Here is a 16,684-nt window from a genome sequence, read left to right as displayed (position 1 = left end):
TCATAGTCTTAAACCAATCATATAATCTATGCAAGTTAAATAAATATTTTATTTTCATTCACACGCTTAATTTGACAGTAAATACATATCTTAACTTAATTTTTTTTTCTCTCATTTATAACCGAAAAAACAAACAGTTCTTCACTAAAATTTGTCTTCACAACTTGTGTTGGAAACATGTAAACAATCATTAACCACAAATTGCATGAGACTTTATTTGATAAATTTAGATAGGCTGTGTTGATAAGAATGAAAATCAAACTTTTGGATCATTCTACCTTCAGTGGGAATTCTTGTTCAAGTAAAAAACCTTTTAAATATGCATTTGGACCATAATTGCATCACCTAATCAAATATCGAGAGTAGTTAACGTTTGATGAACAACCTGAAATACGTATGTTAAGTTGTTTTCTATGGAGCCAGCAGTGCAATTTTAAATTACGTTTTCTACTTAAACATCGCACACTGCCCTCTGCACAAAAATGTGTCCTTTGCCAAGTGCTATGTATTATACGATTGGAGTTTGCCAAATTGGAATTGGCTTTCCTTTTCTTTATTGGCTTTTTAATCATTTGGATTCCAAACTTTCATTTCAATTCTACAACGGGAAAACTCTCAACTTAAAACGGAATTGATTATTATTATTATTATTATTATTACTTTTTGTTTCCATTCTTTTATCTTGTTGGTTGCCCACTTGTGAATGATTATTAATAAAGAGTATTCAAATTATCTTTTTCAAAAAAAAAATAAAGAAGAAGAAAGAAAGAAAGTTTCATGCATGTGATCCCTTGTTGAAAAAATGGACATGGAAGAAAATGCAGTTTAAGACAATGTTCTTAATTGTACTGCAAAGATTCTACAAAATGTTTATCCATATAAATGCTTTTTTAATTTGTTTCCAATAGACACCTTTTCTTTTTATTGAATAAATTTCCTACTCAGTCTTCTTTTAATAAATTCAGACAATTGAATCGAATACAACCTGTGAAAGTAGATTTGTAATATTATAACATCACATCACATTACAAACTGCAGCCATCATAGCAATTGCTGTTCAAAGATTTTGGACATTTTTTTTATTTAAATGTCGAATTTTAAACATTTTAATGATCTATAAACGAATATCTTGAGGTTGGAATTCATTATAAAGCCAAATATAGTGGCCTAAAATTGAATGATTGTTCCAAAGTCATATATTTGCTTTGTAGTGTGAATTTAAGTAGATTAATCCTAGTCGGTGAGTAACTTCCAAAAATTGATGATTTGATAACCTTAAAATTATAGAATTATCAGCTATCTAATCTTTAAAAGGTGTGGACAATGTACCTGGTACCATCTAATTCCACTGTTTTCATGAAATGTGCACGTGGAAAGTTCAAGTCCTGTACTCTTTTCATAGTCAATTCACAAATCTCATTACTGATAACACAATCTATAGTGGCGGAGTCAAGGGGCCAATAGCGGCTAACCCTATGAAACATTTCAGTAATATATATGAGTTTTAATATTTGTCCCTTTCAAGTTTCTCTATTAACATTCTCTCACTTGGACACTTTCTTCTTCCTACACCAATGATTAAATATAATTCTCTAATAATAAGATAGAATGTAGCTGTAAAAAGAATGCCCATATATTGAAATTTCTAAGTGAATTAGCTTTTTTAATATATATACTTTGAGACAAATAAATGGTTTTCCCTTTACTGAAATTTCTAGATCTGTCTCTACACATTAAGGGTTTTAAAGGGCTATAATAGAAGATCGCAATTATTTACATAATTCAAGAGTATGATATATCTCACCATTCCATTAAAAACAATATGGTCTGAAAAATGTATAACATGCCTGTATTAACAAAATGAAGATTCGTATGAATTATTTTTATTTACTTTTTTTCTTTCAGAACCTAATGTCAGTTGCATTTTAGTTAATTTTGTGGCCTGTCTCAGCTAATATACTTCTTTTAATCTTAAATGAATTCAAAGTGGATTACCAAATTTAGTAATATATAGATAAAATTTGTAATACCTGGAATTTTTATTTAATAATGTTAATATTAATAACAATTAATAAATGAGTTCTTATTTAAATTAATTTTAGCTTTATTTTTATTTGGTTTAATTAGAATGATTTAAACACAATTTTAAAAATTTAATATTAGATAAATAAAGGAGTTATTTCTATACCCAATTAGTTTGATTCTTTTTAAGGAGTTAATTATTTGAGAAATAAATTATATTTTGGGTTATTCAAATTTTTTCCAAATGTATATATATATTAGAAATTTATTTTAGGATAAGGATTAAAATTTTATTATTATGGGGTTTTAATGGAAATTTGTATGTTTGGTATTTTTGTAAATAAATGTGTCGGCAGGGGTATTTATGTAATTGTGTATTTTTCAATAATTCTATTTGGCCCAAATTAATTAGCTAGGGGTTTAATTGAAAAGCTAAAGGAAAGTTTAGGGGTTAAATTAAAATTTTACTGGATAAAATTGTAAGTAATTAAAAGAGTTGAGGGACCAAATTGTAATAAGGAAAAGTTCAGGGGTCAAATGTCGATATTAAAAGGAAAGGAATCAGGGAAGAAGAGAAAGGAAGAGAAGAGAGATGTTGGGAGAGAGAGATGCGCGGGGAAGAAGAGAATCGGGAGGTCACCGGGCGTGGCTTAAAAGCACTCAGTGGCTTCCGGAGGTCGTTCCAACCATTTTCAGCGGCCTTTTCAGCCGATCTCAGTGGTGATCGGCTCCCCTTGGAGAGAGCTACCTTTTGGCGGTGGCGGTGTAGGTTTTGGTGGCCGGAAGAGGGAGTTCCGGCGAAGTAGGTGGCAGCCATATTTTTTTGCTTTTCCGGCGAGCTCCGGCTGAGGATGGATGATTGGAGGACGTATCCCGACTCTCCTCAGCTCAAGCTTCGCAATGGCACTGGTTTCGTGGCGATCGAGCTTCATTTGTAAATCGACAGCCGAGAACGTCCGCAAATCTCTTCGGATGATCGGGAGTCGAATCGGAAAATCGGAAGCGGGGATCGTCATCAGCGCGTCGTTTTGAGTCCGATGGTGTGTTCGGATCGTCGATCGAACTTCGGCGGCTGGAAACGAGTCGACCGAGCGATCAAGCGTCTCGGTAATTTTCTCTGGTCCGTTAATTTTGGAATTCTTGGTTTAATTATGTGTCTATTGAACTGTGTTGAGTATTAGATAATATTTATGAGTCAAAAATAATAGTTTGTCGGACTGTCTGCCATAGTCATGATTTTTGTGTTGTGTGGCGGAGTCGGGAAATTAGTGAAATCTTGGGGACCCGACTCCCGTTGTATTAAATTGCTAGATATTTGAAGTGTTTTTCTGGCAGGTTCTGGACCCGTTTTACTCGGGACAAATGTCCGTAAATTATTTAAGGAGCATATATTAAAATAAGTTGAATCTATTCTATTATATTGAATAAACACTCATAGTAAAGAAATTGAAATTATAATATATGTTGAATAAATTTAAATATTGATTACAAGATATGAAACACATACCTAACATAACATATATCTTTTATTGTACATTTATAAGAAAAGATTTTTATAAATATATATGAAATAAATTATAATCTATTCTATTGATATCTTTTATTGATATTTATGAGTCAAAAATAATAGTTTGTCGGACTGCCTGTCATAGTCATGATTTTTTGTGTTGTGTGGCTGAATTTCCGGCAGATCCCTCGAGTCTAATTTAGTTTTAGGCAATCCATTTTAGGAGGCTAAGTTTGGAAAAATTTAAGAATGTCTATTAATTGAGTATTTTTCGTGACTAGATAATCCAGCCTTCTCGCCAGCTCCACCCGAGGTGTAGGAGCTGACTGCGGAACGCCTTAGATCTGTAAGTTAAAATCACATAATCTCTACACTATTGCCAAGCCTAATTTGATATGCTACCTTAAAATTCATATTTAATATGACTATTAGTATCGCAATATAAATAATTTCATTTAATTATTATTTACTGAGATTAATTTTAATATTGTTACTCGTAATAGGATATCACTATTTTGATACTTAATGTTATATTCACACAATTGTTATTATTATTTCTCCACATAAATTGCATGCTTCTTCTAAATTCAAATTTTTTATTTTGATATGCGTTTAATAATTTTGCTAGACCATGATTATTATTATATTTGTTGAATGTGATTTGGAATGAGGCTTTAGTAGAATATGCCACTTGATGGGTTGCATCAGGACCGCGTGCGCACCGGTAATGATCAAAGATAGGTAACAAATTTATTAAGGATTTGTTTGCCCTGATCGAGCATTGCTCTCTGGGCTGAGTTCAGTTGATTGCCGGAGTTAAGGTCCTTGATTGAGCAATGCTCTCTGGGCGCCGGCTTAGTTGGAATTCAAGTGTTCAGGCTGGAGGTAAGGACCCTGATCGAGCTTGCTCTCTGAGCGCCAGACCTATTGAATTCAAGTGTTCAGGCTGGAGGTAAAATAAATATCTATTTTATTTTTAAAATTATGGTATTGATTATAATATGATTCGCATTTGATGTATATGGTTTGTTATACTGATTGTAATAATTATTATTTCTTTGTGAAGACTGCAATAGTCACAAGATTATTGATTTTAACTCACTTTCGAGACTGACAGTCTCAATTTACTATTTTTTTCATATTCGTGACTGTTAGTCTTTCTGCGACTCTTATTCAGTAACCCGACTCCTTCATCATCGGGTGGTGTATTTGGTTTGGTATGTTAATTTGTAAAATCTTAGATTCTCCGCAGTAGTAATAGTAGATGTATCAGTTGTAAATTTTCTGAGTTTCGGGTCTCGCCAAATTCTTCTAGCATACTGAATTAATTGTGTAAAATTTAATAGTTCCGATAAATTGTGGCATTAATAACATTAATTGAGATGAGATTTGTTTAAGTCAGTGAGTGTCATGCTTACTACGGGATTCGGTGGCCTTACGCCTACCCATTCCCTAGTGCCGGTCACGGGCCCACAGACGGGTCCTGACAAAATTTCTCTATAGTCATACTCTTGGGACTAAGTAAAATTTATGATTATGAAAAAGTTATAACTTAATGAGGGTTTGAGTACTAAAATTATTCTTTGGATTTAATACTTAATTTTGTTAACAAAATGATAAAATCAGACATAAAATATGTAAATGTCTTGTCACATTATACTAATATGATTTATGAGATAAAATAATACTATATTAAGATAAAACATAGCATAATATATATTTTTTAAAGTTATATATATAAATATTATTATATATAGAAATATTTTATTAAGTCGAAATTTAAAAAAATTTATGACTTATTACAATATATAGTAACTGGGCTAAATTGAAACTGTAATTTTTTATTATTATATATAGGTTATTTTTATATAGATTATAACCATAAAAATATTTTACTATATTAAAAAAACTAATATTGTAAGTTAACAATAAGGATAGAATTCCTGATGGTAGAGCACTGAAAGCAAACTAAAATAATTGACATACTTCTTTGTTAATTAGTTGTTTTTTGTTGGTGAAGTGATATCAGGGGATTGATTCTTTGTTAGGGTCCTCCATTTGAACGTAGCATGGGAAGTACTTTTATTAACAAGTGAAGGTAAAAAAGGAAAAATAGGAAGAATGATTATGCTTCCTGATTATTGTTGCTGCATGTAGAAGAAAATGTATTTTATAGTACTAATTTATATAATATTAAAATTAATAGATAAATATTATAATAATAATTTTTATATTATTATACTAGTAAAATTAAAAATAGATATATATATATATATATATTTAAAATAGTTAATTTACTATTATTTTTAAAATATTACAAATTAATAATATAAAATATTTATTAAATTATACTTATAAATTTAATTTCATAATCAAAATAATAATAACAGTTATGCAGCATACAATTTATAAATTATAAATTTGAATCCAACTATTATTAATATACTATACTTGAATTGTTAACTCACTTCGCTAGTAAATATTTTAATATTTTGATACTTCCACAAAATAGTATCTGTAATCTTATTTTCGTGTCCTATCGGTATCAAGGATTCTAACAATGCTGAATTTGCAAAGCATTTGAGCTCACCGTCGAAAATTGTAATCTTTCCATCTAATAATATTTGTGTGGAATCATATTCAAAATTTACTGTTTAGTTGGGTCAATGGTGAGTGTGATGCAGCCACTTGGAGATAGTGGGATATTTTGTTCAAAATTAGGTCCCTTAAACAACAATTACAATATTCCTCTGTGTTTCATACTCTCAGAGAAACTAATCATACTACTGATATCATGGCAAAAAAATGCTCTATCAAGAAATGTGGACCTTATTGCTATTATGACATCTTATTATGGCTGATTATTTATAGTCAGATGTTGGCTATTTTGCCTTCTTATATAGGTTCTTTCTTGTTGTGCCCACAATTTTTGAGTTATCTTCCTTTAATCAATACCATAAGCTGAAGTTTGGAATCTATTATTTGAAGAAATGAGACTTGTTATTAGTAAATTTAAAAATTTTAATTATTTTATTTTACATAATCTGAATTTTATCGGACGATGCTCCCAAATCTATTTTAATATTTTTTATTTTTATCTAGAAAACTATGATCAATTATTTTAATAATATCTTATTCAGTTAATTTTATGACTTTAAAATTATTTTATTTATATTATTTAATATATCTTTGGAATTTCTTCATTTATATTTAAGTTGCTTTAAAATCTATTCGGGTGTAATAAAAATAGCCTATCGGCTAAGGATACTTATAACTCAAATGTAGATGTTGCTATGGTAATTTTAGTAGTAAAAATATATATTTCTTTATAGACGAAAAATCTCTAATCTTATTTAATGGCGTTTCGAGATGGACATTAAAATATAAAAGGCCGTTTGAAATATTATTTATCCAACGTAAAAATGAGCTAAATCATGTCGTAGTAACCAATGTTTCAACACTAATACAATTGAAATCATTATCTTGTATGATTAAATTTGCCCTTGCATTTTGGATGTCCTAAGAATTGGGCTATTATTGATTTCGAGACAATTCAAATTATTTAAAAACCGCATAATTTGAATTGTTTCAGGCATAATTAGTTAAGAAAATCAAATCATTGGTGGATTGGATCATAATTTCATTAACGTTCATCAAAATTAAACTTGTTTGACAAAATGAAGAGTTGAATTATTGCATTATACGTATGTTGTCAACTTATTCCTTTTTTTAATAACAAATAAACTAATTTAATATTTATTTTGAGGGGTTTGAAAATTGCAGAATTGAAAATCAATTTTAATATCAATTTTAAAATGAAGAGTTGAAAATCAATTTTAATATTGCAAATATTTTGCAATAAATAAAAGGAAATGATTTGTAGGATTGACATTTGAGTTTAGGGCAAGTATATATATTTTAAGAATATATGAATTTTTATAACTATTTTATATTATTTTAGTAAATTTTATTTTAATCGGTAAACTATAACTTCAGGTTACTATTTTTTTTTTAAATATATATATATAAATTCTCATTATTTTATTAGTGGCTTAAAATAAAAATATAATTATTTTATTTTAAAACAAAACAATTATAGAATTCTCTTTCTATTTTTTTTTATATAAATTATATCTTCTTTTGAAAATTAAAAAATATTCTTAAAATGCTACTTATTTCTTGTCTAATATAATTTTTTTATCAAATTAGATTAGGTTATTTATTTTTCTCGGGCTACTTTGAAAGGCGACTACATATATGCTTTTTCCTATATATATATTATTTTTACATATTATTCTTAGTCGTCCCACACAATTCACATTGCTCTAAAATTTAACTTTAACCAATTTTAATTTTGTCTTCTAGTTAAATAGATAGTCTAACTATAGATTTGATTTTGATATTATATAATATTGATTTGTTTTTTTTTTTTTCTTTTTCTAAATACACTATTTTGATTTTTGCCGGCAGAGATTGCTGCCTTGTCTATATGTTTAGAAATTTAGTACATAATCCACTTATGCTGATGACCACCGCCACCGGCTCTTCATGTCGACTCGCTCTGTTTGGAATCTTTAGAAGTCTATTTTTAAGGCCGTTATTTATGATATAACCATTGGTGGTTAAGGTGATAATATATGAACGTACACTGGTCAACTTAATTTTATGTTTTGTGTTTGGAAACAAAGGAAGAACCCATCTAGGTTAAGTGTATTAAGAATTGTCAAAGGCTACAATATCTTTACTTAAGGAGCAGAATGTGACCTTTCAAAACTTTCAGTTGCAATCCTGAGAAATACTGTATCTGTTCAACAATTTGAATGAAACAGATCGAGTTCCTTTTTTTCAACCTCACTGTTACTTTTTAATGTTCCTGTTTGATTCGTTACATAAAAAGAACAAAGAAAGTTTTTGAGAGAGATTAAGCGAACTGCTGATGAATTTTAATTTACTTCCCTCTTTTATTTATTTATTTTTTAGTTTATTTCTAATCCCCAAAATGCTAATAATCAAAGATGGATGAATCAATTTATCTTTTTAACTCGACAAATTAAAAAAAAAAAAAAGTATTATCTTTAATCGTTTATCTTCAGAATTTAAATTTTGAATTTAATTCTTGTACTTTCTCTTTCCTTCAACTTTACTCTATTTTTGAGAGAAAATATTTGAGGGATTATGTAATTTATTTTTCCTGTTTTCAATTTCCATTTATTGTCATATATATAAATTTTCATTGTCTTCGTTTCCAAACAACATTAGCCTCGTAGAAAACGAAAATAAACGGACACTAGTCAACTCGGTGGATGTTTTACGTACGCTAGACAGCTCAATTGATGTTTTGTGTCTGGAAACAACGGAACACCATCTAGGTTAAGTGTATTAACAATTATATTCAAAACCCATTATAATTCTTTTTGTTGAAAATAAGGGAAAAACATCATCACAATATATAATGTTAGAGATCCCTAATTATCAACTGTTAACTAAATAGTTTATTTCAATTAATTTGGTATTTGATTAAATTCTACACTCATTTATTTATTTAACTTTCATCTTAATTAAATTAATTCAAATTCTATATAATAATTCTACACTTAACATTTATATCTATTTAATAACATTATGACAATTAATTTATCAAGGAAATCCAAGTTCACAACTCTTAATTAAAGCATTAACATTTTGTGACCTGCGGTTATTTTATGTCAATTCAATATCTTGACGTATCCTGTAGTGGCACGTGGTTTAACATTATTGATGACTCGGTTGTTTCATAATTAGTTATTTAAAATATAGTAATCTCGCTATTTTAGCCACCTTAGGTTTTAAGATTAGTCAAATCTAAGAACTGGCAGAAAAATAAATTTAAAATATAAGAAATTAGCCTAATCATATACCGAAAACTCTTAGATATGAGCCAACGTCAGCTGGTTGTCATCATGCTACACCTTCATTGCCACATACTCATTTAATCTCAAAGGACTATTGCCAAATTACATTTATATTTGTTTATAAAGTAATTTGATTAAAATATATAAATATTATGAAATTTATTTTTAAATTTAAACTTTATCTATTTTAAAATCTAAAGAAACAGTTAGAATTTTTAATATATATCAACCAAATGTAGTGTTAATGTGTTTTTTTATTACTATTAAAATAATCATATATTTTCTTAATTTGGATGGTTAAATTCGTACTATGCTTCAACTTTTCAAACAACTAACTTCTCTTTCTATAATTTATTTATCATTTCCAAGAATTAAAAGAGGAAAAGGGAAATGAGTTGACAATGCACTGAAACAAATATATATATGAAGAAAAAGGGAATAGAAAAATGAAGTTGGAAAGAGGGAAATGAGTTGATAGAATTGTAGTTTCCAAGTAGAGCTAGAAGTTGTAATTGATGACAAAAGCCAATAAGTAAGTGAAATGGTAGAGTAAGGTGAGCATATATATAGAAGCCAAATTCGGGTATATATACAACACTTATATCCCATGCGTTAGTTACTTAGATATTTGGGGAGGAAAATCTACACACACACACATATATATATATATATATATATATATTGGCTTTAATATTCTAAATGGAATGAAAGTTATGAATATAAATATATACAACGTGGATAAAAATATTAATATAAATAGATAGATATTTGATAGAAAGAATTTTTGGCGAGAATATATAGAAAATATTGGAAAGAGCAAAGAAAAAAAGGCTAATGTTCTTTCTGCAAAAAGTTAGTAGATCGTAAAGAAATGGTAACCAGTTGTAATATAATGATATCTTTTTTAAAATAAAAAAAAATCAGTTTAAATGAACATTTTATTTGAATTAAATACAGTCATTAATACAATTTTTTTATTCACATAAGGATATAGTAGCGGTTTTGATAGTGAATGACTGGTTTAAAGTATTTTTTTTAGTTTTTTTTAATAATCACTAAGTTATTAAAAAAATTATAAGTTTTTATTAATTAAACCATATGTTTTTTGTTTGAATTCTTATTTACATACCAAGTAAATTTTACTTTTGTGATAAATGTGGGAAAAATGATTAATATTGCTACGTAGATCTCCTATGTGAATAAAGAAATTATATTATCCTCTTTTAACTATTATCTTTTCAAATATAATCAATAAATCATAAAAAAGCTTAAAGCAATTCAAATACAAATAATTCAATATAAGGTTAATATTGAAGAATATATAAAATAACGTAAAACCTTGTGCATAACCACATAATTTAATAATGCACAAATAAATTCTACTAGTCCTCATATTACAATATGCATTTTTATTTTTTATTTATAATTATAAACTTAAAAATATAAAAAATAAATTTTATATTAAATATATAAAATTTATAGATAATTAAAATTTTAAAAATTTCAAAAAAATAAATAATTGATAAGAGAGAGTATTAATTAACTATCAACTATCCAGCATGCCCTGTTAGTGATAACGAACAGCCTCGTTGAACATGCCCTTCGACTATCTCTATGTTTACAGGATGTACGAGGGGAAAGAAGAAAAGGTCAGGTTGAATGGGTCAGTCCAGCCGTGACCCGATCCAGAAGGTAGCTCGGTGTGAGAGATGGTCACGTACGGCGTCGGCAGTCGCAAAGGTCATAAAGGCTGACCAGTCAAATACGTAGGCGTTACGCGCCTTATGCAGGTGAAGTTCACAAGCTGGATACTTCTTCAATTGGTCACATATGCCAAGCAAGCCAAAGTCCTAAACTACTTTCCTCAAATGCATTACCATCCAAACAAAAAGACAAAAGAATAACATCATGATTCCACAGAAGTTTGTTATACACCAAGGAAATCTATGTTCCAATTTTTCTTTCCATAAGAAACAATGGATCAAACAAAGGCACTACTTCTCTAATATTCAATCAAATTCTATCTTTTTTACAAGTAAACGAAAAAAATTAATAAAATTAATAACATATATTCTTATGAAAATTAAATGAATATATCAATCAAATATCTATTATAAAAAAAAAAAATTACCATCGCATTCGTACTCAACTAAACTAATAAATTGTTATCTCTTAATGAATTGGACAATCGTTCCGTCTCGAGCTTTAGTATCTCATCCTCCTCTTCAATGTCATGATCATCGCTACCCACATTTTCTACATTTCCTGTGAGTTGTCTAGCCCTACGGGCTTGCAATTCCCAATCGGTGCGAGTCAAAACGAACAACATGGTCACAACACATGAGCCTTGGGCGGCTAAGAGACCAAGCCAGAGACCTTTAAAATCAAAGCCAGCATAGAAACTTAAGAAAACAGCAACAGGCATACCCACAAGGTAAAAGCATGCCAAATTAATATTTGCACCGGTCTTAGGCGTAGCAGTTCCCCGCAAAACACCACAACCAGTTGTTTGTGGGCAATTTCCAAGCTCACAAAGACCAATTATAGGCAAAACCATTGATGTCAATGCAATGATCTCTGCATCTTCTGTAAACATACACGACCAAACATTCCTCACCATAACCGCGAAAAACAATGCGGAAAATCCCAAAAAGAAGCTTGAAGAGAGACAAACAATAGCAGCAAATTTTGCCTTTAGAGGATTACTGGCACCCAATTCATTACCAACTCTTGTCGACACACTAAAACTCAAAGAAGATGGGAAAATGTATATCAAAGCAGTGGTTTGAATCAAGATTCCCATCGAAGCAACCGTAGCTCTTGGATTCAACAACAACCCACATAATAATATCATAATCTCATACCACCACCATTCAAGACAAACAGAAATGCAACTTGGAATTGCTAAATTCAGTAAAGATTTCCATCCTTTAAAGCACTCTGAAGAAATCCCACTCCATGTTTTCTTGTAAACACCGGAGAACAGAACATAAATGATCAATGAAGCTACAAGATTGAAGTTAGTCCAAATCCCACTTAAGGCAACGCCTTTAATTCCAAGATTAAGAACAGAAACAAGAAAATAGTTAATGGGTATATGTAGAAGAATAGAAAGAGCTGCACAAAATGTCAGAGGCAGAGTTATGGATTGAGTTCTAAGGTATATACGCAAAGGATGCAGAAGTGATTGCAAGATAAGGTCAGGAAGTGAATAAAGAATGTAGGATTGCGCTTCTGTAGCTATATCATCTTCTTGGCCACAAAAGATAAGGATCTTTTTCATGTTGAACCATAAAAAAGCTATGGGAAATGAAATCAAGAAAAGCAACAGAATGGTTCTTTGTAAAGTTAGGCCAATAAGCTTATATCTTTTAGCACCAAAAGCTTGGCCGCAGATGGGTTCCATTCCCATGGCAAGACCGGAGAGAATAGAGTAACCGGTGATGTTGGCAAACCCGATTGCTAAAGAGCCACCGGCTAAGGCGAGCTCGCCAAGACGGCCAAGAAAGAGCATGGAAATCATGGAGCGAGAGTAGAGTAAGAGCCCAGTTAATATCATTGGAAAAGCAATATTGGCTATGCATTTGGCTTCTTTGATTGCTAAAGAAAGATGGTTATTTTGAGGATTAGTGTTTTGTGGTTGAGATAATGTTGGATTCTTGGGGACCAAAGGAGTACTTAACATGTCAGATTGTTTTTGTACTTTGGTTGATGGGTCTAACTCTAAATTGCTTTTGCAAGGATGAGATGGTGAAGATAATTGGCACATAGTTATGAACTTTTAAGAGAGAGAGAGAGAGAGAGAGAGAGAGAGAGAGAGAATATGGTGGGATTTTGTGTGTGGCTCTGGGAATTTGAAAGAATGGAGTTACTGAGGTTTAAATGGTGAGGTTTAAGGAGTTATAAATTGTTGGGACATACATGGACTTAGTAGCCATTAGACGGCCTTAAATAAATGAGGCTGCACGTGTGAGTTTTTATTAGCTGCTCCTATAGCTATTCATTTTATTTTGGGTCCACCTTTTAATAGTTTATACTATACTCTCCATCCAACTTTAATGTCATTTTCAATTTATAAATTTTTTTATTCTTTTAATTAATACCAATGTTTTTAACTTCTTTTTTACTAGAATACTCTTAATAGATTTTTTTAATATAATGCATGATAATTCAAATATTGATAGATTTATCATTTTTTTTTATAATTTCTGAGATTTAAATAAAAAAATTACATACTAAGATTAAAAAAATTATATATTAATTTTAAATTTTAAAATTAAATAGAAATTAATTATAGGAGTTGATATATATATCTGTTAACTAAGGAATGTTATTATAGATATTTAATAATTAAATTAAAAATAAAAAAATAATTTATATTTTTGAATAAATAAAAGAAAAAAACGACCTATCAAAATTAGATGAAAAGTACGGCTGAGTAAATTAAAATTATTAAATCTCAACACTATTGACTTACTAATTTTATTATAGTCAATATTTTAAATTAGTCTTTAAGCAATATATCTAAAAATGACTATAAACAAAGTATTTAATTTTTAATTCAAATAATGATTTAAACATACATATATATATATAATAATAATAAAAAAAAAAAAGAATTTTAGTTTTGCACCAATAACGATACTAATAGGCTACTATCCTAGTAATTTTTAAAATATTTTTCTAATTCAGAATAATTATTAAATATGATATAATAGAATTATGAATGATTTAATATTGAATGAAATTGATTGAAAATTTATTAATTAAAATTATTAAATATAAAATATAAAAATATTGACAGTACAGAGCTGTAAAATTCTATATTTGAATAAATAAATAAAGAAAAAGTGAGAGGATGAGATATTATATAAGGAACTTTTTGAGGAACTCTGCTCTAACTAAAATTCTTGGAGGCCTTTTTGAAGCGTCCTTTTATGACCGACCAGGATGTCACTGTTGGGGCCTGCAAGAAAAATAAAAGTAATAATCCTAAAGAAATTCTTTTTTTATTTTAAAAAAGAAAAAAAAAAGATATATTTAATAGATTCTGAGTCTTACAAGTGTCAAGATATTAATGGCAAGTGCTAACTGCTATAATTTCTCATTTATTAATTAATTAATTAAACGAGAGTGGTATAAGGTAACTATTGAAGGTTATTAATTATTCTTAAACAAAATCCACATTTAGTGTCCTGATTTAAGAATGAAAAACGTTTTTAGTCGAGCAGGACGCATCATGGATAACTGCTTCTTGTCAACCGAAACAAACAAATATTTGGACGGTTATGAGTGGACCCATTTTCAATTGGAGCTTGACTTGCACGTTGTTTTTCTTTTTTTCTTTCTTTTTCCTTTTATTATGCGAATAAGGTAAAAATATATATAATATCCGCAATTACATTTTATATCAATTATTACTTTTAAATTATAAAAATATTTAAATTTAAAATTTTATTACCATATTAAATTTGTGGCAGCGATTCTTATCTATTCTAATTCCATTAATTAAGGGGAATTAAATTGGTACAAAATTTATACTAAGAATCATAAAGTTTTAAATATACTTTGGTGGGCACAAGGAAAAAGGAAGAAAAGAAAAAGAAAGAAGCACTGTTGTCTAGACCTCGCCAAGGGCTTCAATCGGCTGGCAGCTGGTCTTCAATTGCCGACTTACAATTTATTTAGAAATTAAATTAATCAATTAGCCTTGCATATAGAATATCTAGTTGATGGTTAAAGGGTCGAAAACTTTGGTTTATACAGTTTCGGTTATTTTTAATTCTAATCCAAATTATTAAAAAAGAATCAAAATTAAAAATTAAAAAAAAAATTATGAAAAGTAGTTTTTCTGAATAAAATTAAATTTGCCACTACCTTTAATTGATATCATTTATTACAATAATTATATGTTCCATAAGAGTTGAGGAACATTAAATTTAGTTATGTTTTTTGTGAGGATTAAAATAGTCCGAATCAATAGTTTGGATTTAAATTTAACATAATATTAAATTCGAACTAACACTCTTACTTTGTAATTTTCTTTGAGGATTAAAGGCAATTACAGATTTTGTAGTGGGAACCGACCCTTGGGCAAGCTAAATGTTGAGTCCCATATATACTTTAACACGGTTGAAATTGAAAGCACTGATTGGATAAACAGAAGTGGAAGCACGTCTGGCAACAGCAAATTTTATTTTATGCATAGGCGCTAAATTTAGAATGCTGTCGACATGGTTCCTAAGTATAGGCTCAAAAATAAATATTTAAAATCTTATAAAAAAAACTAGAACAATAAATAAAATGTTAAGCAACTAGCCTCTCCAAACCTAAAATTTGTCCGAGTGCTGGGTCGGCACCATCATGGAGCCGCATGAAAGTTATATTCTTTTTAGAAAAATAAGTTTTAACACTATATAATATATATATATATATACATAAGTATATGTTTATCTATCTACTCCATTATGGCCCCAGAAATATATTGGACGGTGGAAAAAGCTATGGCTAGGGCATGACAATATGGCTAGTCTGCGTGTACGACTCTTTCCCCTTTTAATTGTTATGTTGTCTTCTCCATCGTCTTCAACTTTAACTCTTTCTCCATCATCAACACACGCATACAGACGCAGCAAAAGTTTCAAGGAAATGGTGAGGGAGAAAACAAGACAAAATAACTACAGAGAATAATTTAAACTACGCACCACAAAGCTTGCTAATCAACAGTGGGTTCAATACATATTTATCTATATAAGTGTAATTTGATGTCAGTCACCATGTTATACACTTGTTTTAATACCTTTACAGAAGTGAACAAAGAATGTCGTATATGGGTTATCTCTAGCAAGCTATAGCTATATGTAAGCTTATATATTAATTGCTAATTTATGCTGTTTTCTCTCATCTCTTCTCTTCACTACTGTTGGAGTTGATTTTGTTCTTACTAGAAGATTATTCGGTTTTAATTACACATGGTTGCATTGCGAGTTTCACCAATACAAAGGACACTTCTACATGGTTGCATTGCCTTTTCTTCTTTCTGTTTTATTAATTGGCTTATGCTCGAGACTTCATAATTTTAGAGATGGCTTTTGGATTATACTAAATGATAAAACTGCATCCAATTTTCATAGTTATTTCATGTGATTAGAGATATTCATGAGGTCATATATACATTGTATTATAATCAACTTCATATATTTTTAGAGAGATAAAAGGCATGAGAATTTGAACCAATTCTTAAACCTTAATTTTATAGCATTAG

General features: G+C 29.3%; 1 protein-coding gene across 1 annotated transcript; it reads right to left on the bottom strand.

The window, feature by feature from the left end:
• Positions 1–11,311: 11,311 nt before the first annotated feature.
• On the bottom strand, positions 11,312–13,353 carry LOC8265407 (protein DETOXIFICATION 49). The gene has a single exon (XM_002509660.4). It carries the CDS (start codon positions 13,187–13,189, stop codon positions 11,570–11,572), a length of 1,620 nt encoding a protein of 539 aa, XP_002509706.1. The 5' UTR covers positions 13,190–13,353; the 3' UTR covers positions 11,312–11,569.
• Between the last annotated feature and the right edge of the window lie 3,331 nt (positions 13,354–16,684).

The sequence above is a fragment of the Ricinus communis genome, chromosome 5, assembly GCF_019578655.1.
Source record: "Ricinus communis isolate WT05 ecotype wild-type chromosome 5, ASM1957865v1, whole genome shotgun sequence".
Classification (NCBI taxonomy): domain Eukaryota; kingdom Viridiplantae; phylum Streptophyta; class Magnoliopsida; order Malpighiales; family Euphorbiaceae; genus Ricinus; species Ricinus communis.
The sequence above is the reverse complement of the archived record's forward strand: the minus strand, read 5'-3'. Positions and strand labels throughout refer to the sequence as shown.

Coding starts and splice junctions, on each gene's coding strand:
- LOC8265407 (XM_002509660.4), bottom strand. CDS start 13,189: ATGTGCCAATTATCTTCACCATCTCATCCTTGCAAAAGCAATTTAGAG.